This window comes from Ambystoma mexicanum, chromosome 3q, assembly GCF_040938575.1.
Source record: "Ambystoma mexicanum isolate Mex_15411 chromosome 3q, UKY_AmexF1_1, whole genome shotgun sequence".
NCBI classification, from domain to species: Eukaryota; Metazoa; Chordata; class Amphibia; order Caudata; family Ambystomatidae; genus Ambystoma; species Ambystoma mexicanum.
Window position 1 is genome coordinate 864,089,316 of NC_090926.1, and position 26,616 is coordinate 864,115,931.

General features: G+C 50.0%; 1 protein-coding gene across 1 annotated transcript in view; it reads right to left on the minus strand.

Annotated features, from left to right (window-relative positions):
- UTP6 (UTP6 small subunit processome component) overlaps positions 1 to 26,616 on the minus strand; it is a 483,780-nt gene that overhangs the window by 162,199 nt on the left and 294,965 nt on the right. The window contains exons 13-14 of the mRNA XM_069654957.1: positions 14,127 to 14,204; positions 13,843 to 14,022 (exon numbers count right to left, since the gene is read on the minus strand). Coding sequence (XP_069511058.1) covers positions 13,843 to 14,022; positions 14,127 to 14,204 — 258 coding nt within the window. The remainder of the gene's footprint in view (positions 1 to 13,842; positions 14,023 to 14,126; positions 14,205 to 26,616) is intronic.

A 26,616-nucleotide genomic window follows, 5' to 3' on the forward strand; every position in this document is an offset into this window, starting at 1 on the left:
TAGATGGCTGAGTTGAGGTGTTGTTGCTCCAGGAGACAGAGAATTGGCGAGGTGCCAGGTAGGATTCAATCTAGACAAGGGCTTGAACCTGAATTCCAAGAAGAAAGAGTATTATGGAGATCAGAGTGATCGACAGTGTCAAAGGTAGCAGACAGGTCAAGGAGAATTCAGATAGAGGATAGGTTGTAGTGCTTAGCAGAGGCGAAGAAGTTTGAGACATTCATGGGAGCAGTTTCCATAAAATTAACAGGAGGGGAAACCTGCTTGTAGGGGTCTGAAAAGTTGTGTATGTCTAAGAAATTGGTAAGACGGTTGAACACAACACTTTCAAGAACTTTAGAGTAGTGCGGAAGGAGAGGCACCGAGACGAATGTTAGCTTGTAGGTATGGGTCAGCCCCTTTTTTGGGATGACCGTCGCAGTTTTGAAAATAGAGGGAAAGCAAGCAGAGCCGAAGGACAGGTTGAAGTGTTCAGTGAAGTCAAAAGCCACTAAAGGGATAACAGACATGACTAGCTGAGAAGCAAGCTTTGTCTGATGGGGCACAAGAGGGGTTAGCCTTCATCAGTAGAGCTAGGACATCTTCAGTATTAGTGTGACTGAAGTGGGAGATGGAGACCGAGGATGATGGTAGAATACGCAGAGTGTAGAATGTAGGAGGAGGGAGTGTGAGGAAGGTCAGGACGGACTCAAATTTTTAAAATTTTTGCAGCAAAGCATTAGGCTAGGCAATTAGCTGAGAGTGGAGTTGATAGTCCTAGATTTGTGAGGAGTGAGTTAAGGGTGCCTTGTAGCCAGTCAGGATGGTTGGCGTGAGAATCAGAGGATGCAGTAGAGTTCCCTTTTCACTAAAGAGACCTTGAGAGAGTTCCGAACAGAGAGGTAGTGTTGCAGTGCCACCTCATGCGAGTGGTTACTCCTCCATTTGCACAGCAGCCGACGCATGCCTATGCAGAGAGAGCGTATAAATGGGCTGACGCATGGTTGAGAATGCTGAGACTTAGGGGTGAAAGGAAGCAGTCGGAAGTGATAGGAGAATGAGTCATATAGTAGGGATTGGAAGCTGGAGACGGCAGAGTTGGTAGAAGAGGCATTAGGTGTGAAGGTGGAGAGTGCGTGCTGTAGGTCAGAGAGAAAGGGAGGAATGGCAGAAGGTTTAAATGTCCTTTTAGTAATAAAAGAGGCACGTGGTAACGAGAGGTCAGAGGGTGGGAAGGCGATGGTGGTGGAAGCAACTGAGTGATCAAATAGGGATGGTGTGACAGTGGTTTGAGGCTGAGAGAGAGGTGGAGATGAATAAGAGAACCAAAGAGTTACCCCCTGTGTGGGTAGGTAGGCAGAGAGTGTGGTCACTAAGAAAACACTGAAGTTAAGATTTTTGAGAAGTGGTTGGAGAAGGAAAGTTGATCCCACATAAGAGAATGAGTGATGTTTAATGGAAAGAGAATCAAAGAATGGTACAGTGGGACCAGGATGGCGATAGATGGAGATTTTGTGAACCGAGTGAGGCAGAGCAATAGTAGATCAGGTGAATTCAAAAGAGGTAGGAGAGGACGTTGCATTGAAGATTTGTGAGACGTTGAGGTGGGAAGAGAGTTGTAATCCGATGCCTCCACCTCTGCCAGTCAGTCGAAAAGAGTGGATGGAGGATAGTTTGTAGTCATGTTGGGACACCACAGTGGCAGCATTAGATGGAGAAATCCAGTGATAGCAAGATCGTCGAGGAGAGCTGGAGTGAAAGTAGTCAGTGATAAAGGAAGCTTTTCCTTTCAGCATCAACTGAGCATTGAATGCTCCGTCTGTATGCAACAGAGTAGAGAAGTTGAGTCTCAGAGGAAGAGAGCCAAGGTGGATAGGTGTTAGAAGAGGTATGGTTAGCGCATTGGCTTTATTTGTTGGAAGTAGGTGGACGAGAGAGGAGTAGTGGGAGTTTCAAGTTGTGAGTTTTATGATAGGAATAGGCAAGGAGGAACTTGTAGTGTGATTGGAGAAAGCGTAGGGAGAGGGGAGTTGGAGGAGCAGGGGTGAATGCATTATAGGTGAGTAGCACAGTGTGGAGAAATAGCACAGTAATTAGGGAGCTTGGGGTACTCACCAGGGCCGCAGGAAAGAAAGCAAAGGCTTATAGGCAAAGAGGCTAGTCAACAGTGGGTCTTCACCCTTAACCGTTCTGCCCCTCTCTGGGACGCCCCTGGCTGGACGACTCAAGGGAGTTCTGAAGGGATGACATGCATGCTTGTCACCTGATCACCTAGAGCATCAGTGGTTGGTCTCTCTGCTATGGGCTCTGGAGTTGCTGGGATGAGGCAATTTCGTCCCGATTGTTGTTCCCAGAAAAACCTCTTGTGGCCTTCAGCTGGAGATCAGGCTGATCCAAGATGGCTGCAAAATGTCATGTCACCAACTCAAGACGGCCGCTGGAAGTGGTCAGCAATCCAAGATGGCTGCCGGAAGTGACGTTCCAGGCCGGAAGTGAAGCTGAAAACCAGAACGATGACAAATGCTCTAGTCACCTGATCGCCTAGTCCATCAGTGGTAGGTCTCTGCTATTATCCCTGGTGTTGCTGGGAAGAGGCGATTCTCTTCCCGACTGTTGTATCTCCTATCTGGAGATAGGGCTACCATTATCTCCTGGTATAATGTGCACTGTAAAACTCTCCCTCTCAGACCCAGGAGTGAGTAGCCCTCACTCATCAAGCCAGCAGGTGTAAATCCTTAAAACTGGTTGTGGATTGCATGAATAAACAAACAGGTTCTATCATTAAAGAGGCCGTTTTGAGCATCCCTCCCAATCAACAGCATGGGATGCAAGATTATCTCTGCAGATAGAGAACATCAGCGCTGGTGCCCTATGTCCTCTGCCCTCTTAACACGTCCATGACAGTAAAGCAACACCAGGTGCAGTAGCGGTCTGCTTATCAATCGCACATGCGCTCCACTAGCAGAAGCAACACGTTGGTGTGGCGGTCGGGCCATGAATTGATACAATCTATGCAAACTTTCTCACAGCCAAGGGGCCTTTGCCTCTCTTGAAAGTTCCATACACCCCATGCTCCAAACGCTATTCTTACAGTTTGTGCGACATTACTAAGTAAATAAAAAGCAGCTCTGTGGTATTATATCGCAAATGGCGATGCAATACCATTTGTTTTAGGCCTTGAGGCTAGTATATTGGGGCATTGCCACTTCATCTGTCTTCCTGATCCCAGTCCACATCACAAGGATACACCAAGCATAATGGAGGATATTGAATTAATCACCATGCAAAGCAAACTGATGCAAACCCACAGGGATGTTTCATGCATAACAGTAGGCCTACAAAAATGCAGATCCAAGTACACATTACAAACTAATACATCAGGATCATCATTTTCAATCTATAATGAGAAAAAAGGTGTTAGGAGAAGACCAGGTGGGAGCCAAATGGATATCACTCTGAGCAACACCCAAGCATGCTGCTAATGAGGAAACCATCATCCCTGTGCACATAGTCTGTACAAGTGGGGTGAGGCACCTGAGCAGACCTATAGGCCTTAGAAATAGCCAAACAAATCTCCAAAGGTTGAATTAGAGAGATATTCATCCTGGGAGCCAGTAAAAATGACACAAAAAGGGCACAATGGAGGTACACTCTGACTCAAGAGGAGAAGGGGGTGGGAGGATCAGCGTCCCCCTATAAATTGGAGGGAAGGTAATAAAATATTCTGATTCAAGTGAAGATCAGAAAGAAGATAAGCTCTTAAAGGGGAGTGAGGGACTAATGGAAAATTGAAGAAAAGGATCCATACACTAAAGGAGTTTTGAGATAAATCTCTGGAGGTGACAAATTTCTGATGCAGAGTGGCAGCATATACCCCCTAAACCAGGAGTAAGGTTAACCCTTCCTAGCAAACCTAAGGGGTGTGGATTCAAAGAGAATTCCACACATCCCCACTCTAAGGGCCTCATTATAAGGCTGGCGCACCCGGAGTGAAGGGGGCCGGTCGGCCCCCTTCATTCCGGGAGCACCGATTACAAGCTTCCCATCGCGGGACCCGGAATTCACAACTGGTAAAACCAGGCGTGCTTTCCGTGTCCTGCGAGGGGAAGAGGGAGGCAATAACGGGCCAGATGTAATCTGCCCGTTATTACCTACCTCCCCATTCCCATTGAGCCCTATGGGGGCTCAAATGGGAATGGGGATGGGTTCCTGCATGGAGGACTTACCGGGTCCTCCTATCTCGGAGTAACCCGGTAAGTCCCCATTGCAGGAACCCGGTAATGGAGCCCGGAACGGAGGCAGCCATGGAGCTTATAGTAATGAGGCCCCAAGACACAGCCGTCCACTCTTAGCTGGAACTCCAGTAAGAAATGAATCTACAAGGTTATTCCCAGTCTACACTCAATCATTCAAGTGCAGCAAGGAACAAGTTACTTACCTGTAACTGTTGTTCTCCAGCATGGGTCTGGCATGGATTCACATGCTCATGAATATTCCCCGTCGTCAGGCTGGGAATCCTCGGTAAAGAAAAAACCAGTATCAGTTTCGTTTCTGATCTGTCTTTCGTAGTAACAACCAATCACTGGTCTCTGCGTCATACTGACCACAGCCAATGACTGCCCTCTACCTAAGCACCGCCTCTGGCAGCCATCTTCAGATTTGGAAGCACGTGAAGTGGCAGTATGACCAAGTGAAGAGCCGCAGAGGGGTAGGCGGGAGGGTTCGCATGTGAATCCATGCCAGACCCATGCTGGAGAACAACAGTTACAGGTAAGTAACTTGTTCCTTCTCCAGCATGGGGTCTGGCATGGATTCACATGCTCATGAATAAAGAATACATAGCAGTACACACATGCACAACCACGGGAGGTGGCAAAGGCTCAACATCAAGCATCACATCAACTCAACATTAAGCATCTTACCTCCTCACCAGGCTCACCTCAGGCGAACAGGTTGCGCAGCACTGCTTGGCCGACCCTGGACTCCTCCCTGGAATCCCGGTCGACGCAGTAGAATTTCGTGAAGGTGTGCGTCGACCTCCACGTAGCAGCCCTGCATATGTCCAGCAGGGGCACACCAGATAGGAACGCCGTGGTAGCTGCGATCGCTCTGGTGGAATGGGCTCTCGGACGGCTAGGCAGCGGTCGGTTTGCCAACCGGTGACAGCACATGATACAGCCGGAGAGCCATCTGGAGATGGAAGCCTTCGAGAGAGCCTTCCCCTGATTGACAGGTCCAAAGTTCACAAAGAGTTGTGACGTCTTCCGAAAACCCTTTGTGCGGTCCACGTAGAACTTCAGCGCTCTAGCTACATCCAGCGAGTGCAAAGTCCTCTCAGCCGGCGACGAAGGCGACGGGAAGAACACAGGTAACACCAAGGGTTCGTTGAGATGGAAGTCCGACGGTACCTTGGGCATGAAGGAGGGGTGCGTCCTGAGCACTACCCTCGTGTCGTGGAAAGTCAAGTACGGGGCCTTGCAGGAAAGGGCCTGGATCTCTCCCACTCGTCGTGCGGAGGTGATGGCCACAAGAAAAGCTGTTTTCCACGATAGAAACTTCAACGGGGCCGAGTGCAGAGGCTCGAACGGAGGTCCCATGAGCTTGGTCAGCACCACGTTGAGCTCCCACGCCGGGGCCGGAGCCTTCACCGGCGGGAACGATCTGAACAGTCCCTTCGATGAGACCATAAGGACGTCCGCCCCGTGGTTCTGGTGTATCGGGAGATCGCAGCAAGATGAATCTTGATGGACGCGTGTGCCAGACCAGCTTTGGCCAGCGTCAGCAGGTACGGCAGTACTTGGGGAGCCGTAATCCGTAGAGGGTTAATCTTCTGTGCGCGGCACCAGACAGAGAACCTCTTCCATTTGTGTCCGTAGCATTTAAGAGTCGAGGACGCCCTGGCCTTTGCAAGAACCTCTCTGCAATCGGCCGGTATGTCGTATCCTCCAAACTCTAGCGCTGCAGGAGCCAGGCCTGCAAGTTCAGCGACTTCGGGTCGTGGTGGAGGATGGCGCCTCCTTCCCTGGAGAGTAGATCCGCGTCCGCCGGCAGCTTGATCGGCGGGGACGCTGACAAGTCCAGCAAGTCCGGGAACCATATCTGCCTCGGCCACGCAGGTGCGACGAGGATCAATCTGCACCGTGACCTCTTGAGCTGGTTGATGAGCCGGATTAGCAGAGGCAAAGGAGGGAACGCGTAGAGGAACAGGCCCTCCCAGGGGAACGAGAAAGCATCGCCCATGCTCCTCGTCTGGGGAAACCTGCTGGCGAACCTCCGGCACTTGGTGTTCGTCGCCGTCGCGAACAGGTCGATCTGGGGTGTGCCCCACCGTCGGAAGAGGCGATCCACTAGATCCTGCCGTAGTTCCCACTCGTGGCACGAGCGCAGCTCCCTGCTGAGTGAGTCGGCGATGGTGTTTTTTATCCCTGCCAGATGAAACGGCACCAGAAAAATCCCTTGGGCGACGGCCCAATGCCACAGGTCCTGCGCCTCCTTGGACAGCGCTGGGGACCTGGTTCCGCCCTGTTTCCTGATGTAAAACATGGTGGTGGTGTTGTCGGTGAAGATCCTCACCACCTTGCCCTTGAGGGACGGAAGGAAGGACCTGAGGGCCCAAAACACTGCACGGAGCTCCAGGACGTTGATATGCAGGGACTTCTCCGTCGGGAGCCAGAGTCCCCTTGCGTGCAGATTTTCGGTGTGCGCTCCCCACCCTTCCAGGGAGGCATCCGTGGTCACAGTCTCCTGGTGGGCTGGGGCCTGGAAGTCCATGCCCGCCGTCAGATGCGCGCGGGTGCCCCACCACCGTATCGCTCGTCGGAAGCTCTCGTCGAGCTTGATCCTTTCCTCGAAGCTGCCCGTCGTCTGGATCCAGCGCGCATCCAGGAATTCTTGCAACGGGCGCATCCGGAGCCTGCACATGGGAATGAGGTAGATGCAGGAAGACATCATCCCGAGGAGGGACTTGATGGACCTCACTTTGGCCGCGTCGGCCACCAACATCCGTTGCACCTTGCCCAAGATGGTCCTGGTCCTCTCCTCCGACGGGGAGGCCAGAAGGGACACTGTGTCGAGCCTCGCTCCCAGAAACAGTGCGACTTGCGCGGGCACCAGGTGGGATTTGGCGTAGTTCACGGAGAATCCCAGGTCCGTGAGGAGTTGGACGGTCCTTGCCGTGTGGACCACGGCGAGCTCCCTCGTCTTGGCGCGGATGAGCCAGTCGTCCAGGTAGGGGTAGACGTGAATCCCCTCGCGGCGCAGCTGCGCCGCCACCGGTGCGAGGCACTTGGTGAATACCCTGGGTGCCGACCGTAGTCCGAAGGGAAGGGCTTTGAACTGGTAATGACGCCCTTGGACCACGAACCTGAGGAATTTCCGGTGCCCCTTTAGGATGGGAATGTGGAAGTAGGCATCCTCCAAATCCAACGACGATAGGAAGTCTCCTTCCTCCAGCTGACCCAGGACGTGCTGGAGGGTGACCATCCGGAACTTCTGCGCCTTGATGAACTTGTTCAGACGTCGCAGGTCTAGGATGGGGCGCCATCCTCCAGTCTTCTTCTTCACGAGGAAGTATCTCGAGTAGACTCCGGAGCCCCGAAGCCCCTTTGGGACGAGTTCGATGGCGCCCTTCCTGAGCATCGCCTTTACCTCCAGGAGAAGTTGAGGGGCGTGAAGTTCTTTCCTGGCCACGGGGGGGCGCGCGGGCACCTTCTTTGAAACTCGAGCGCGTGGCCCCGGGCCAGGGCATCCAGCACCCAACGGTCGGTGGAGATGGACTCCCACACGCTGACGAAGCCCGCCAGCCGGCCTCCCACCGGGGTGCTTCGGTGGGGGCCCGACCCCACGGCCGGTTCAATCCTGCTTGGACGCGGCCTTGCCGCCTTGACCTCCTTGGCGACGACGGCGGGGTCCGCTAGACTTGCCTCGTCCTCTGTAGGCCTCTTGCGACGACGAGCGGGCCGCTTGACGGTAGGAAGCGAAACCGCCGCCGGAACCTTTGGAGGCGCCCTTGCCTCCGCTGCTCCGAAAGGGCGTCCGTCGTTGCTGCAGAACTCCAAGGGCCCGGGCCGTCTCAGTATCCACCTTGATGGCCTGAAGGGAATCGTCCACGGTCTTCCCAAACAGATTGTTCCCGTCGAAGGGCATGTCCAGGACTCTGGTCTGGACGTCCTGCCGGAAGTCCGTAGCTTTGAGCCATCCACGCCGTCGAAGGCAAACGCCGTTGCCCAGCTGGCGGAACCCAGTGTCGGCGATGTCCGTCGCCACGGTGATGGCGTGGTCCGAGGCCACCTCACCTTCCTGCAGGGCCTCCGCCCTCTTGTCGTCCGGCAGAAAATCCAGCAGGGGAGCTATCTTGTACCAGAGCTCCCTGTCGTAGCGAGCCACGATAGCCAAGGCGTTGGCCGATTTAATCGTTGTCGCTGCCGACGAGATGACTCTACGTCCAATAGCATCCAATTTCCTTCCCTCGCCGTCCGGCGGGGAAGTCGATGTGGAGGCCGCACCCCCCCCCCCCCCCGCTTTCTTCCTGGCTGCCGCGGAGACGACGGAATCCGGGGTAGGCTGCGCCCGGAGGCACAGGGGGGCCGTGTCCGGGACCCGGTACTTTTTCTCGTACCGGTCTCTTCTAGCTGGCGTCGTGGAAGGGTTCTTGAGGAGGGAAAGGCCCTCATCCCAAATTTCGTCCAACAGAGGCACTGCGAGGTTCCTCCGTCGGTAACGGTAGCCTCGTCCTTATCTCGGAGCATAAGGACTGTATGGCCAACAAAATGGCCGCCGAGTTGTCTTGCGGCGCTGGCAGAGGGGAGTCCGACGGGCGAGCAGGGGCCCCGTCGGTATCCTCGACGATGTCGTCGTCGTCACCTGCGTCGGGGTCCATTCCGACGGGCTGGCCTTCTTCCACGCCTAGGCCGTGGCTTAAGACCTCGATCAGCTCCTCTTCTGAGGTTGAGGCCGAATCTACGATGACGCCCTGCCCCCCCTTCTTCTTCCCCACGGAGGGTTTCACGGGGGGTTTCACGGGGGTCCTATCGATGGGCACAAAAGAAGACTCCCTCCGAGGAGGCAGGGAGATTCTGGGCCCCGAGGTCGCCACCACTGGTGCAGCCTCCACAGGCTGAGCCAGGGCCGCCGCGACCGTTTCGATAGAGGGCTTGGTCGGATGGATCAAGGCCTTCACCACCTTAGGTGCGCTCACCGCCTTATCCTTGAGGGAGGGGGCACTGCCACGCTCCTCCTCTGCCTTAGAGCTCGACCGGGGCCTCTCCAGGAGCTTCGCCGGGTGCTCGGCCTTCCTCTTACCCGACCCAGAGCGTTGGCTCGTGGTTGATGGTGCCGGGGAGGGTGCGCCCTGCCTGGCGCCCGTAGAGCCCGACCGTTCGGCGCTCCCGGTGCCAGCGGACTCGCGGTGCTTAGCCTTATGTTGGGCCCCCGTCGCCGGGGCGCCCTCAAAGGTCTTAGAAGACCGCTCGGATTTCTTCTTCTTCTCGCCAGATGGGCTCTTACCCTCCAGCCAGTTGGCGAGACGTTGATGGCGGTCCTTCATGGTCCGTTCCGACATGTTGCCGCAAAACGCACAGTCCTTCTCCACGTGCGTCTTGTCCTCATGAAGGCAGTAAAGGCAGAAAGAGTGTTCGTCCTCCTTAAAGACGTTCTGCAGCTGGCATCCAGGGCAGACCCTGAACAGCTTTCCGGGCGTCGAGCTTCCCTTCTCCTGGGCCATCTCCGAGACCGGGCCTGAGAAGCTTCTGGAGTCCTCCGAAGTGTAGCTCGACGAAATCTTCACCCTTGAGGGGCACAGACGAATCCGACACGGGTCCCCGTTGATCGGATGTAGGATCGGTGGAGCTTGAGGCTCTTTTGACCGAAAGAATCGAAGTTTTTTGTGAAAAAGCGCGAAAAATAGCACTAAAGCTCGAGAGCAATAGCACGAGGATCCCAACACATGAACGTGCGGTAAAAATCAGTAGATGGCTGCCAGAGGCGGTGCTTAGGTAGAGGGCAGTCATTGGCTGTGGTCAGTATGACGCAGAGACCAGTGATTGGTTGTTACTACGAAAGACAGATCAGAAACGAAACTGATACTGGTTTTTTCTTTACCGAGGATTCCCAGCCTGACGACGGGGAATATTCATGAGCATGTGAATCCATGCCAGACCCCATGCTGGAGAAATTGCAGTTTCATGGATACTCTATTTTCAAACTAGAGACCTCAATTTTGACAGTCTGTAGGACTGAAAAAGGCTACTGGAGTTCCAAAATGGCAAGTTACACTTACATTAACTCGAACCTCTGCCTGTGCAAGGCTATTTGCCCAGGAAGACTAAGAGGTGTCCTTGTGGTAGTCACACACATTTGGTGACTATATATACATAAGACCCAAGTGCTCAGAGAGATCTGGTTGAAACTCAAAAGGGGAAAAATACTCAAGGCATCAGAAAATTAAGCTCATCACTTTCTAGTGTATGCTTTGTTCCTTATGTGGATGTTATACAAGCTTTTTACACTTCCAAAGCATTATACTGGGAAGAACAAGGCCTTAATAAACCGATTATCGGATCTGATATTGTCCCTATGCATTATCGCTGGAACTGTATGTGGGTTTCCTGTGGGATCTATGTGATCACTGCACGCCCGAAAATACTGCAGTCAGAAATTTTGAGTGCAAAAATGCAGGTGCGCAATGATCACAGCTACCTGTGCCATTGTACAATGGCACAAACCCGACTTGCAAGTGCTGGGGACACCCCCGCAATCCCCAAACCTGTTAAACTGTACAAGGAGAGCTGGTGACACCCCTGCAGCCCTAGATCCCATTGGGCGATATAACATGATTTAGCATTTCCATCTACTGCAAATGTGCAGTAAACAAATTCATTTGTTTATTTGTCTCTGTATTTTGGTATTTGGTACAACTCGCATTGTCTCTATGAGAGTCTACATTTGGCGGCCAGCCATATTATGACTATGTGTACCAAGGAGGAAGTCCTTGCAGGCAGGCTTTATTGGTTACTCACGGTTTGTTAGGGAGAATTCATGTGCCAATTCCTCTCTACCTTGGAGACCCCCAGCTCTTTTGCTGAACTTTGGAACTTTGTACTTTTAATTCTAATTGTTTTCTGTGTTTATTTCTTTTTGGTTATGGAGTCTAACCAACTCCATAGGCATCATCTTTTCACTCGTGTCACACAGCACCCTCAGTGCACTGGCACAGGGAAACCTTTCCAGGCTTTCCCAAGGTTGAAATACCTTCTCTGGGATAAACTACTGTTTCCCAGAGTAAGTAAAGTGAAATTGACTTTACTAGTCTTAAGTTCCTAGACCTAGCACACCCTATCTTACTATAGAGTGCTGTAGGGGTTACTTGATACTCATGTAGCAGTCAAATGCTACCCTTTCCTCCCCGAATGGCTGGCGACAGTGGTTTTACAACAAACTACCATGATTTTTCCCGACCACGAACACCGGTAGCGTTAAATCATGGGAGCCATGTTCAAAACAGGTCCTGGTCTTTTTTCGCCATTTCTTTGTGGGAAGGTCCTTCTAGAGTTTTGCTCTGCGCGCCAAATCTAGTTTGGTTCCTTTGTTCATTCGCCTTTGGCAGGCTTCAGGAGTGAAGACCGCCTCTGGCGCCCGAGTGTTTGGGGTGGTTAGGAAGTGAGGGAGGTGCCTGAAACTCCCTGTGCTTAGTCTGCTAGGAGACCCAAATGCACTATGTGGTTATTGGCTGGCTGACTGTCCGGCAAGGACAGTCACCCTGCTGGGTGAGTGACAGCTAGACCGGAATGAATGGGTGAGAACTGAATAAAAGGAGAGTCTCTTGGCTTGGAAGGCAGAGTCGACCACTGGAACGAATAAAACCAAAGACTAGCTTGAAGAGGACGGCTGCTGCAACTCCTGGACCGTTGGTTTGCCCGGGGAAGCCCTGCTGCAGGTCTGAATCGCCTAGTTCACCTCGACAGAGAAGCCCCTACAAGGACAACTTCTCCCTTTGAGTTGATGGGACCAATCAACTCGACAGTAAGCCACCTGGATACCAATCTCGGAGCTGGTTGCCTTTTCCTCAGAGTGCTGCAGGAATCCGAATAACCAGGGAGAGGGACGCCAGTTTGTGTGCTTTACTAAAGCTATCGGAATTGAAGTTTGCTAAGTGGCAGCTTTTGGACCAGCTCTGTGCAGTGCAGGAGTCCCGACGTCCTCCCGCTTGTCCCCAACGACTGAGACACAGGAACAGCGAGATCTGCAGGACAGAAGTCTTCAGCTGCATGTTTTTCTTAATTTGTAAGGTACTGTGGAATAAGAGAGTACTTACCTCTCGCAGTGAAAGTGCTTGAAACTTTTGCAACTCGCAGGCCTAATCAGCTTTGACCCAACATATGATTCTTCTTTTTACAAACTACTTCTGAGATCTTTGGCAGAGACTTTACTGTTTACTTACCAGAACCGCTTTATACTATCCAAGACTTTAGCCCATTGACTTTGGCCTAGCCAATTGAATTGACTCTTCTGGTGAACTCAAAGTATTTGCACTGTCTAAGAATAATTGTAACCTTTCATGTTCGAATAATCGTTGCTTTTTTACTCCTATTGAAAAGTATTCTGAATTAGTATTGAAGTATATTTGTGTGTGATTGTATTGCCTCCTTCTTATGAATGTTCTACAACTGACAGATACATAAATTGATAAGTATTTATCAAGAAACCTTGAGTGTAAGAGTTTGTTTGGACACCTGCGATTGTGGACCTCTGTGAACATCATTACTGCTCACATTCCCTTCTTGAGATTAGCCTGGCTGCTCAGGTCCGCTACCAAAACTGTGTAGTATAGACTTATACCAAAGGTTGGTTTTGCTTACACCTGTAGTCCTAGTTGTGTGTAGTGGTCCCAAAGGGTACTGCATACAAACTTTGCCTAACACAGTTACACAAGTAAAAGGGTTTACTAGTTCCCCAAAGGCAGCACAGAACCATCGTCCCCTTGAGTCCATCATCAACTGTTCCAGATGAAATCCAACCACCTTCAATCCCGGGTTTTATTTCCTGCAGTAGTCCTCTTCTGAGAAATGTACATACAGTGCAAAAAGTACAACATTTTGAATAATACCTTTTAAAACTAACTGGTGCCACTCTTCTGTTTGAAAGACATTCTCGCCTAGGAGAAGTATTTCCAGAGACTGAGGTAGCGGGAGCAGAGGATAGCTAAAGCGCAACACACTCTTCTTGTAAACAAGACAACCATGACCAGCATGGATTTGATACCCAGTCTTGCACTCAGAGGGCGAAATCATGCATGAAGTGCGCTATAAGAACCCAATTCAATTTTCTTTCTTTTTTTTTTTTTTAGAGTCCAGGCACAAAGCATATCACGCACGATTCTGTTCTCAGAGTGCCGGTCCAGTTATCCAACCCATGCTGCTCACAGTGGTCTTGTTTTTCAGCAATCCTCCAAGCTACTCTTCCCCTCACATCATTCCAAATGAACCATGAAATGAACAGCAAATTAAATCCATTAAGAAGTGTACCTTGATATAGAAGCACATATCCTTAGCCCTGTCCCAGATATGATAAAAATAGGGTATGCAGAAAGGTGCAGGGATTTGTATATCTGCCCCGTAAAGGGAGAGGCAAATGCAAATATGTTTTTTTTTTTTTAGGGAGCTAGGGTGTCTGTACTATTCACCTTTCCTTCATCACTCTTCCTCATAAGTCTTCAACATGAGAGGTGCTTCTGACAAATAGAAGGAAAAAAAAGGAAGAGACTTACCCATGGGAATTATAGATACCCGAAACCACAGCCTTGAGATGCCTGGTCTGTACCAATTGGCTTCACCCAAACACTGTGGTTAAATTATTTCAAATACGCACCTTTGTGTTCACTTGCTTAAGACCTTCCTCAATTCGCAGAGCTATATCCTTACTCTTTAATTCCATCAGGACCTGTAGTCTTGTTTGCCACATTTCTACAGAATGTCTAAATCGCTCGGTTGCAGCAGCAGCTATCTCTATTGCTGTTTCAGGCTGACTTAATTCCAGTAACAGGTGAAGCTGTAAATGAACAATTGTACTATTTAATTAAAAAAAACTATTCTTCAAAAACACTTGAAAGAATTACCAGTATCACATTCCCAGTATGTATGTATATAACTTACCCACTCAACGTATAGGCTTTCTTCTAGCAAGTCTGACTCGTGGGCTCTGCAAAACGCATTTAATAGTCGGTCCTGTCTCTAAAGGCAGATAAAGAGAGATGGTATGACAATACATTGTATAACTGCCAATATTCAAGTAAAGTTGGGAGCTGCTGCCACAGATTTTAATTTTTACAGTCTTTGGTATGAAAAGGTCCAATAAATATTCAAACATAGAACATCTCAAATAGCATTTTGGATTTGTTTTCATCATATTTCTGTGCTCCTTACCCCCTAATGTTTCTCTTTTATAGCTGAAACAGGTTAACTTCTTTTAAAGTGTTTGCTAGTTTACATGGAAACCTTTGACACTCTTACAAATGTTTCAATGTAAAAAGAACAAAATACAAGAGTCCAAAAAACATTACAATTATTATCATAAGATTAGAATTTACATACAATGCATGACCATTAATAAACCTAGTTTTTCAATATTGCAGTAGGCCCAAAGGAAAACGGATATTTGTCTCTTCCAAACCTTGCTTTTAAATACTGCAATCAAAACACATTTTCCCCAAATCCTTTGGCATTCACCAAATAAATAGGCGTCTCAACGTCTTGGTCGCCGTAATCTTACAATAATGAAACTTCCCTAAATGACGAGATGCATGCTATCGTGCACCTCTAATTTCTTGTGGATCTATTTGATTACATCAAAATACCATAAAAGATCTCATCTTAAAACAACAGAGATTTGCTAAAATATCGTGCCGGGCCATGCAAGATTGTGTTGAAATATTCCACAACACTGCTATTTTCTGGCAATATAGACTTCATGTTGATCCAGTCCTAATGATGCATTGAGGATTTAACCTCCTTTTTAGTGAGGATCAGATTCTCTAATTCAACATTAATGGTATAACTTAATGGGCATGATTGGCTAGTGTGCCTATGCAGGTCCCTTTGTAGGGGGCTTACTGGGGACATACATTTAATACAAATCAAACTAGGCAGATAAAGATTTTGGTGGCAACATTAAGTGCAAAAATCTTGTCAGGGTTTTCCCACCGAATAGTATCCATTTCAGTATTTATTAGCTCATCCACAGTCGACAAAGTGAGCCTGAGAAGTTTCCTATAATTTTTGGCTTACAGTTTGGTTAAGCAATGCGTCTTCATTTGCCCTTACCTAGGCACAATATGAGATAGTAGAACTCAATTTCCTTTTAATTCGTTTCAATAGAGGAAGCCCCAGCAATTGTTATTGAAATGTAACTGATGGACTTTAAAGTAAATGTCCATGATTTTTTGGATCCCATCTCATATGGTCACTAATTTTGAAACCAAAGTAATTAAATTCAATGACCATGTCAATATCATGACCTTCGAGCTCCCATTTAAATTTGTCATCACTATATGCAAGTCTCATAGCTTTCTCAATTTTTTATTTCCACCACCATTAATGTCTGCAGAATTTAAGGATCCTTGTTAGGCGATCTCTGCGGTATCCATTAATACAATGTCATCCAAATAGGCTAAACATTAGAGAGGAATGTCTTCCCTTGCCCCTATTTCAGCGTAAAGGTTCTTATTGAAGCCTAGTCTGTATAGAGTATACATTAAATACAGTTGGGGCCAACACAACCTTGTTTCACTCCCCCAATATGTCCCTCTCCCTAGACAAAAAGTCTGCTTTAATCTTCCAATATGGTGTAAATGAATGTCAAAGTTAATTGCCAAAGCAAAGGGATGAACGATTACTTTCTTCCCTGGTTGCCAGTACAAATGTATAATCAAAAATAAAATCTGATTTATCAGTAATTCTAGTATAGTTCGCTGGATATACCCGGCTATTTGATAGTCCGCTATATTCTGCAGTATACCCGTTTCATTCTTGCCTTATTTCCCTGACTTTTGCTTCGTGCATTCTGCTTCCCTAGCCTCCGCTTCTGTTGCGCTCTGCTCGACTTGTCTGTGGAGTTGCCTGCTGCTTACACATCCAGTAATTCGTGTTCACTCGTCTCTTGCCTGCGTTGGAGTATTCGCCATCTAAGCAGCCTTCAGCCTTTCAAGCACTCCATCCTCACCCAGGTTTTTTCACTCCCATGGGAGTTTTTCCTTGGGCTTTTCCTTCCCCCTTGCCAGGTCAGTCTGTGTTCTTCCAGACAACCCTAGCATCGGGTGAGGCGAGGCCTTATGTACACCACATAAGAACTGCTGACAAAGACTCAGGTAAGCGAAAGCCTAAAACATGATAAGGGAGAGGAAGGCCCAATTCTACTTTCCCAAAAACACCCACCGTCTTAAAGAACATATGACTGTGGTAAGATCTTTAGTTCAAACCCATATGGCCAATGCACAAGAACAGCAGAAAACCTCATACAATCGAAAGGTCACCATAAGATCTTGCCAACCTCCGATAATAATAAATCCAAATGGCATGGACCATATGTGGTGCTAGAACAGACAAGACCCTGAAACTACAAAATCTCCCAAACTGACCGCCAACTGAAAATCCAGGGATACCAACCTTTTAAAAGAGTAGAAAGAAAACCCTCCAGAGTCTACCACCACCATTTTGTCGTCTTTATTACCCGATGACTCTGACAGAAAGGTACTTATCCCTCCTGAACTTAGTAAGAACCAGAAACAAGATCTCTATGACCTACTCCTCTAATTTACTGACTTATTCAAAGAGGATCCAGGGCGGGTGAACGGATTCTACCACCATATGCGCTCCCCCGAGGGCCAAGTGGTACACCTAAAACCTTACAGACTACCTGAGGCGAGGAAAGCGACCATCATCCAGGAAGATCCTCCCCATCATATTAGTAGCCAAACCCGATAGAAGCTGGAGATTGTGTATGGACTTTGCAATATTAGCCTTTGATGCCTGCCTATGCCCCGTATTGATGATCTCATTGAGCGGCTTGGCAACGCCGTCTATCGCTCTACCATAGACCTTATAAAAGCCTATTGGCAGGTTCCATTGTACCGTCCTGATAAAGAAAAAACTGCCTTGCCATACCCCTAGGCCTGTTCCACTTTAAAGTCCTCCCGTTTGGACTAAATGGGGTCCCCGCGGCATTCCAACGGTTGATGGTTAAGATCTTACAACCTTACTCTCACTTCTGTAGGGCCTATATAGACATTGTGATCCACAGGAAGACCTAGGAAGATAATGACTATCACCTCTATACAGTCATAAGAGTCTTAAGAGCAGAAGTGTTAACAGATAATCGTAGGAAGTGCAAAGTGGCTTAAACTGCAGTAAAGTACTTAGGCTTTTTCGTGGGGAATGGCACGATACACCCACAACAAGAGAAGATTAAAGCAGTCTTAGACACTCCTAAGCCACAAGACTCACTGACAAACTGAAAAATGCGGAACCCCAAAAGTTCAGGCGGAATGAAGAAGATCAGGAGTGCTACACAACCTTAAAACAAACCCTTTGTCAGAGCCCCATTCTAAAAGTGGTTGATTTTTCAAAAGAGATTTCATGCTTCAGACATATGCCTCCCTAGTGGGACTAGGAGCTGTCCTTTCCCAAGACCACGACTGCTTGGAACACCCAATAATCTACATAAGGAGGAAGCTATTCCAGAGAGAGAAAAACTATTCCGTTATAGAGCTAGAAGCCCTTGCGATCAACTGTGCCATTATCTACCTAAAGTAATATCTATTGGGGCGGAAGATTAGACTAGTCACAGATCATTCACCCCTGGTATGGATTAGCCAACGAAAGGAGTAAAATCCGCGAGTTATGTGGTGGTTTTTGGATCTTCAACCATACTGTTTCACCGTGGAACACTGGAAGGGTCGAGATCAAGAAAAAGTAGACTTCCTTTCTCGATTCCCCTTTGAAACATCCAGATCCAACCTGCATAGGTGAAGGGTAGGTGAGGAATCTTGAGGGCGTCCTCACTTCTTTCCCCAATATATCCTCCTCCCAGATGACCATCAAAAGGCCATCGGATCCTGACCCTAGGGGTGGATATGCAAGGGAGGATCACATCAATGGAGGAGACTTGGGGAGTGGGGATGAGGCACCCTTGGGTAAGACACGTTATTCCCCCATTTCCCTTTGCTAAGGAATCGGACATCCCCCCAAAGCCTTTATAGGCTATTATCAGTCCCCTTTCCTATTTTTCCAATACACCATCTCTCAGTACACCAGTCAGATACTGGGACGAAGAAGAGACAGACAGACAGACAGAGACAGCCACGAGGAAGTGGGATGCAGAGTACCAAGACTGTTATGTAGCTGAAGAACATTGCCTACACCCGAGGCCAAGGGGGCGGTATAAATGGCCCGCTCAGGTGCGGCTAACATCGCCTGTGGAACGCTTGCAGGAGAGGCTGGAGGTATAACCAGATAAACGCATGCCCGAAGCGCCTATGTGCTGCAGTGCCGTTGCAGCAGAAGAGGATTGTGGCAAGAGCAACTTGGAATGTCTCCGGTAGCAGAGCTGGTCTGCATACCACCTGGTGACCGAGAGACTCCTTCTCTGTACAACCTAGGTGGCTGAGATCCAGGATGAATGGTGCAAAGAGCCAGGAGCAGCGACAGCCGCAGCCAGCTTGCCACTGGGAAGAACAGCACCTGGAGACAGCATACCCAGTGAGTCAAAGAAGCCTGAATGACTCAGACGCTGAAGTGTGGACCGGGTGGGTGCTGCAGGTCGGGCAGCTCGCGAGTGAGCAAGGAACCACTGGGGTGAAATGAATGTCGGTCAATATTGAACTAAATACTTTTGATAAGCACGATAACCCGAAGCTGCTGAGAAAAATTATAAATTACTCACCATAGTGACTAACTTACTCCTAGTCCGTAGTCCCCTTTCCTCCATACTGTATAGGTGTCCCTCGCTAGGAATGGGGGACAAACTTTTTCACCAGAAAAAATCCCATTTAAATTTAGAGGCGTGTGGGGGCACGGCCTTGGGAGCATGCACTCCCCCTGACTACGCACACCAGTGCCACTCCTCAGTCCCCTTTGACTCAACAACAATATTACCACTGCCTAATGACACCAGTTTTATAAAGGGGGAGGTATGGAGGAAAGGGGACTATGGACTAGGAGTACCTTAGTCACTAGGGGGAGTAACTTATAATTACTCCTCCGTCCCGTCCCCTTTCCTCCATTCTGTATGGGCAATTACAATTGAATGTAGCCATAGGTTGGAGAGGTGACCCTCCTAAGAAAACAAGTTCCTTAAAACTGCCTGACCAAATGCTGCGTCTGAGCTGGAGCTGTCATCCAAGCAGTAATGCTTGCAGAAGGCGGAGCCCATTAAGCCGCCATGATGACTTGCCATGGAACATGCCTCTCGAAAGCCACAGCCATGGCATTGGCTCTGATAGCGTGGGCATGCATATTTGCCAGGAGTGGTTTGTGCTGCCCCTCAAACCTCCTTGATGGCCGCAGCTATCCATCTTGCTATGGAGGCCTTGGAAGCTCGATAGCCTGGCCTTGACCCACCGAAGATGACGGAGCGCTTCCGATTTGCAGAACCTCTTGCTTCTGTCCAGATAGAATTTTAGAGCATGCCTGACATCCAGATAGTGCAGTAACCTCTGCGCTTCGTCCTTGGGGTTCTCAAAGAAAGTAGTTAGCACTATCTCCTCATTTAGGTGAAACGAGGAGACTACCCTTAGGTAAGAATGCAGGATGAGTTTGAAGGACCACCTTGTCCTTAGTAAAGGCAGTATAGGGCTCTGAAGCCACCAGTGCCTGGATTTCATTGAACCTGTGTGCAGACGTAAGACCCACCAAGAGGGCTTTTTTAATGGTGAACAGCCTGATGTCTGCGGACGCCATTGGCTCAAATGGTCTATGCGCCAGGACGCCCTGCACTACATTGCGGTCCCACACCGGATGCGACTTCTTGACAGATGGGTAGAGCCTGGTGAGGCCTGCTAAATATCTTAACTATCGGGTTGGAGGATGAAAAGACCTCCTCCAAGTTCCTGTAGGCTCCGATGGCCGCCAAATAGGTGCAGCATGCGTCTTCTTGCAGCCCCGAGCATGCAAGGTGTGCTGAGAAGGACAGCACAACGTCCAAGGTGCAAGTCAAGGGATCGACTTCATTTGATTCTACTCAGTGACAGAACTTAGTCCACTTGCTCTTGTACTGGATCCTAGTAGCATCGCTTCTAGCGCCCTGTATGATGTCTAGGATAGCCTGTGACAGGCACAGGTGTCTTAAGGTGACCTGTTCAGGAACCACGCTGCGAGGGCTAACCTCTGGGGTGGGGTGGAAGACCGTGCCTCCCTGCTGTGAGTAGGTGAGCTGGACCCAGCGGAAGGTGCACCGGGGCCTGTTCCGACAGGCTGAGAAGTTCTGAGAACCATGGCCACCACAGAGCTAGGAGGTGCCAAGCCTCCCTGTTCTTGCAGATTACCCTGTGGACTAGGGGAGTTGGAGGGAAGGCATATGCGTTCATGTTGTTCCACTCAATCTGCATCACATCCCCCAGAGAGCCCCATCTCTGTCCCTGCCAAGACGCAAACTGGGGGCACTTCCTGTTGGACCAGGTGGCAAAGAGGTCTACCTGGGAAGTATCCCCCTAAGGATCCGATCGCTCAACTGCCATTCGCAGTTTTCTGCACCCAGCCTGCTGAGCCTGGCCACCTCCAGGTTGGTCTCGCCCTGAGGGGAGTGTAGGCTTCAGCTGCATCCTGTTCTCCAAGGCCCACTCCTAAATGTTGACTGCCAGGGTGCATAGGGGAGGAGCTCTGGTGCCACCCTGCTTGTTGATGTAGTGAATGCTGGTGGAGTTGTCCGTCTGTATGAGGATCGTCTTGCCATTGACGATAGACAGGATGGCTTTGAGAGCAAGCCAGATCGCCTTCAGTTCTAGCCAGTTGATATGGGCCTCCTGTTCCTGAAGAGACCAGACTCCATGGATGCTGTGGTTGTCCAGGGTGGCTCCCCAGTCCTCCAAGGAAGAGACCATGGTGATGGTAACCTGCGGTGCTGGTTGCCTGAAGGGTCTGCCTATCCTCAAGTTGTAGTCCGTGCTCCACCAGACAAGGTCCTGGTGGAGAAGGGGAGGAATGCCGACGAGTTCCGCCTGGGAACCCCGCTCCTGACTCCATGAGGTTGTGAAGTGCAGCTGCAATCGTCTCATTCTGAGCCTCGTGTATGGCACTGCCACTATACATGCCGCGTTGATACCCAAGAGGTGCTGGTACTACCATGTGGCGGTCACCGCTCTGCTGAGAAAATAACTTGTGGCCCTCTTGATGGCTGTGACCTTGTCCTCCTAGAGAAAAATTCTCTGAGCTTGTATCCCAGATAAGGCCTAGGAACGGTAGAGTTTGAGAAGGCTCCAGCTGCGACTTCTTAAGATTGATGGCAAATCCCAAATGGTGTAGTGTATTCATGAGGGCCTAGGTGGTGTGATGGACCGCCTTTGGGGATCTCGCCCTGACGAGCCAGTTGTCTAGGTATGGATAAACATGGTGGCCCTGGGAAGGGCTGTCACTGCATTCATGAGTCTGGTAAAGACCCTGGGGGCTGAGTTGCAATAAACGCTGGGGTAACAATCTTGAACTTTTGAAGTGGGAGGGAAAGGTTCAAGGTGGAAAGGTCCAACACAACTCTAAGGCCAGCCTGGTTCTTCTTGTGTATGGAGAAAATACAGCACAAGTCGGGGAGTAAGGGCTTCTTTCACTCCCCCTCCTTCGCCCAAGCCTCAGAGGGAAAAGGCATGAGAAGTCCCTCCGGGTGTCTCCGGTGGGAGGCAAGCTTGCCCTTCACGCCCATTATTGGTGCGCAAGGTTTGCAGACCCCTGGATACTCTGTGGTCTCCACGGGCTACCGCCTACCAGCTCCTCCCCTTGGGCGTGGACTTTGTGCGGATAGCTAAGGGTTTTGCAGTCTGGGAACTGTTTATCTAGTTCCTCATGGGTGATGGAATGAAAGAGGTTGCCACCCTCGAATGGAAGGTCCAATATGCGTTCCTGGACATCCAGGTTGAATTTGGTAGCCTGTTGCCAATGCAGATGGCATGGCCAGAGGTGTCTATATGCGCAACGGTGGATTCCATGATGTCCTGAGCCACCATTTTCGCTTCTGCCAGCCCCGCCTTGAAACATGCCTGGCTCTGCACCGGAAGTTCCAGATGGAAGTCGGCTATTTCCCGCCAAAGCCTCTGAATAACGGCTCCGAGCATGGCGTCTGCATTCGACTGATGAAGGTGCAGTGAGGCGTTGGAAGAACAAGTTACTTTCTTACCTGGTAGCGTTCTTTCGATGGGCTGTTCCTCTGACGTATTCCACATCTCTGACAGTAATGTCCACAGCTGTGCTGCTTCGGAAAAGTTTTCGGCGTTGGTGTCCTGCGTCGATGACGTCGATATGCTGTCCCTCGAGTGCCTCCGTCGAGAGCCGACGTCACCGGATGTTATATGTAGGACGCATGAGGCCCGTAGCCTCAGTTGTAGTTTTTTACCCCAGAACGTGTGGCACCAATCTTCTGCCAGTTTGAATACAGAAAGCCTTGTGAAAACGGAAGCTGCAATCACATAAGAATTCTGTAGAGGGGCAGGCTGGGAGGGTTCGATGTGGAATACGTCGGAGGAACATCCCATTGCAAGAACGTTACGGTAAGAAACTAACTTGTTCTTTGAGGGGATCGTGTCCTCCGACGTATTCCACATCTCCGACAGACTCCCAAAGCAGTACCAATGTATGGAGGTGGGAAAAGAATTAAAAATTTTAGAATGCCCAATCAAATTGCTGAATAGAGGACCGCCTTACCAAAGGCCAAATCCTGCCCATGGATGGAATCCAGGGAATAGTGTCTCACAAAAGTATGGACAGAGGCCCATGTGGCTGCTTCACAGATGAACAAGTTACTCTCTTACCTGGTAACGTTCTTTCGATGGGATGGTCCGACCACGTATTGCATATCTATATATTAATCACCACAGTTGTGCTGCTTCGGAAAATCTTTCGGCGTCTGCATCCTGCGTCGATGAAGTCGATACGCCGCCCTTGAGACCTTCCTCGACGGCCGTCGTCACTGGATGTTATAAGTAGGACGCACGATGCCCGTAGCTTCAGTTGTAGTTTTTTCCCAGAACGTGTGGCACCAGTCTTCTGCCAGTCTGACCACACAAAGCCTTGCGGAAACGCAAGCTGCAATCGCATAACAAATTCTGTAGCGGAAAAGGCAGGGAGGGAGCGATATGGAATACGTCATCTGACAATCCCATCGAAAGAACATTACCAGGTAAGAGAGTGACTTGTTCTTCGAGGGGATTGGGTCCTCCGACGTATTCCATATCTATGACAGACTCCCAAAGCAGTACCAACGTAAGGAGGTGGGAAAAAGAATTTAGAAAATAGAAATTTAGAATGCCCAATCAAATTGCAGAGTAAAGGACCGCCCTGTCGAAAGCCAGATCCTGCCCACGGATACAATTGAGGGAGTAGGGACGTACAAAAGTATGGACCGAAACCCAGGTGGTTGCATCACAGATGTTACGAATAGGAACACCCCTCTGCAGGGCAGTAGAGGCAGCCATACCCCTGGTAGAATGAGCCCGCAAGCCTATCGGAGGGTCCTTACCCGCCAAGCAGTAACATTCAGAAATTGCCAGGATAATCCACAGAGACAAAGTCTGCTTAGTAACAGCTTGTCCCAAACGCCTTCCAGCCTCGGAGCCTCTCCTCTTCCTTACCAGGATGTGGAGAAGGATAAAATGCCGGAAGAATAACCTTCTGGCTTAAATGAAATTCCGACACCACCTTCGGAAGAAAGGAAGGACGAACTCCAAGGACAACACTGTCCTTGTGAAACACAGTGAAGGGTGGCTTAACTGAAAGTGTCTAACTCACTCACTCTGCGAGCGGAAGTGACCACAACTAAAAATACAGTTTTAAGGGTTAACAGTCTCAAAGGGCAGGAATGCAAAGGCTCAAACGAAGCACCCATTAGAAACTTGAGAACAAGATTCAAATCCCAACCGGGCACCTGGAAAGGTGACAGAGGGAACACATTAGTGAGCCCTTTTAGAAACTGAGAAATTAAAGGAATTTTAAAATAAGAACACTTCAGATGAGCACTTAAAGGTTACCTGGCGGCGCTGTACATATTTAACGGTACCCACTTGCAGGCTCTTGTGGGCCAAATAAAGCAAAAAAGACAGAACCAAAGGAATGTCACATGAAAAAGGATCCACATTCTTAACCCTACACCAGTGGCAGAACTTTCGCCAACGGTACAGGGACTTTGTTGCCGGCCGTCTGGTCGAAAGCAACACCTCCATCACGTCTTCAGGGAGGTCCCAATCCTTATACCTCAACCTTTCAGAAGCCAAGCGTGAAGGTTGAGGGATCTGACCTCTGGATTGAGAACCTGACACCCCCCCACTCCCGTGAGAGCAGATCGTCTCAGTAGGGAAGACAACGTGGAGGGCAGATGGACAAGACGAGAAGGTCCGGGTACCACGTCCTCCTGACCCATGCCAGATCAATAAGGATCATTCGGGAACCGAATCTCCGTAACCTCTGCAGCACTTGCAGAATGACGGGGACTGGAGGAAACGCGTACAGCAGTGGGAATGACCACTCCACCACGAACGCATCTCCTAAGGCTCCTCTTGGGAGGAAATTCCCGCGAGCAGAACCTTTCGCACTTCCAGTTGACACTGGAGGCGAAGAGATCCACTTGAGGGGTCCCCCAAAGGGCGAAGATCTCCAGGAAAATCTCCTGAGCCAACTCCCACTCGTGAGAGATCGCGCTATGCCTGCTCAGAGCGTCCGCCGTCTTGTTTTCTTCTCCGGCCAGATGAACTGCCGAGACCGAAATTTCCTGCTAGATTGCCCAGAACCAGAGCTGCATCGCCTCCCTGCACAGAGGAAGTGACCCTGCCCCCCCCATTTTTGTTGAGGTAGTGCATGGCCACTGTGTTGTCCGTCAGAATCAGGACATTCTTTCCTCGCACAGTCGGCAGAAAAGCCTTCAGGGCAAGCCTGATGGCCCTCAGCTCCAACAGATTGATATGGAGTCTGGACTCTGATGGAGACCAGCGGCCGCTGACTGTCAGCTTGTTGGCATGAGCTCCCCATCCTGTGAGGGATGCGTCCGTCACGATCGTCACCTCTGGCCAGGGTAGCCAAAATGGAGCCCCCTTCATCAGATTGCCTTCGACGGCCCACCACAGAAGGTCCTGGGCGACCGAGGGCGGCACCTGAAAGGGGTCCGACATCCTGCCGGAGGACTGAGACCACTGGAGCTTGAGTGCCCTTTGCAAAGATCTCATCCGCAACCTGGCCTCTGGCACCAGAAGAATGCAGGATGCCATGATGCAGAGCAATCTCAAGAACTCAAATGCCTGGAGACACTGGGCACGTTGAAACTTGTCCACCATCTGCTGAATGTGATGAGCCCTCACCTGGGGAGGCGAACACTGCCTCAGGGATGTGTCGAGCACTGTTCCGATGTACTGGAGCCGCTGGGTAGGTGTCAAATGAGACTTCTTTAAGTTAAGGGAGAAGCCCAGCTTGTGAAGGGAGTGGCAGGTGACGGACAGATGATCCAGGGCTTGCTCGGGGGAGCGTGCCCTGATCAACCAATCGTCCAGGTAGGGGTAGACGTGAATCCCTCCTTTCCCGAGATAGCCTGCCGCCACCACCACCACCATTAGCTTAGTGAAGACCCTCGGGGCGGAGGTCAATCCGAATGGCAGGACCCGAAACTGAAAATGCGAGTCGCCAACCGCGAACCTCAGGTACTTCCTGTGCTTGGTATGAATCGGCACATGAAACTAAGCATCCTTGAGGTCGAGAGACACCAACCAATCCTGAAGTTGAAAGGCCTGGAGGACTTGAGAAAGAGTAACCATCTTGAACTTGCCCTTCCTGATGAGCTTGTTCAAAACATGCAAATCCATGGTGGGTCTCAATCCCCAGTCTTTTTGGGATCAAAAAATATGGGGCATACCATCCCTTGTTCCACTCCGCTACAGGCACCAGTTCTATGGCGCCTTTCTCCAGCAGGGATAGGATTTCCTGCACAAGGAGCGGATCTGGACACAAAAGAGAGCTTCCCCGGTGGATTGTCGTGAGGGCTCTGCCGAAAAGGAAGACCGTAGCCGTGGGCTTTGATCTCCAGAACCCACACATCTGAAGTAATGGCACGCCATTCTACAAGATGCTGCGCCAGCCTTCCCCCAACCGGCGAACCATGGGCCATGGTATCATGACTGAGGGGAAGCGGCTGCGGCAGTGCCTGAGGGCAAGGAGGCAACTGCCCGAGAAGCTTTGGCACGTCTAGTATCTTGTTTTCCACCTCTGGTACTCCTACGTTGGCCCCTTTTACTGGCAGCTCCTCTCGATCTACCAAAGGAAGAGTAGTATCGAAAGGAACCTCCCCTCCATTGCTGTCCCCTAGGACGAAAAGGTGGAGGATGACGTACTGCAGCGCTCAAGGACTTCGCTGCAGCTTTGGAGGTCTGCATCCTCTCAAGGCTCTCGTCAGCCTTGCTGCCAACAACAT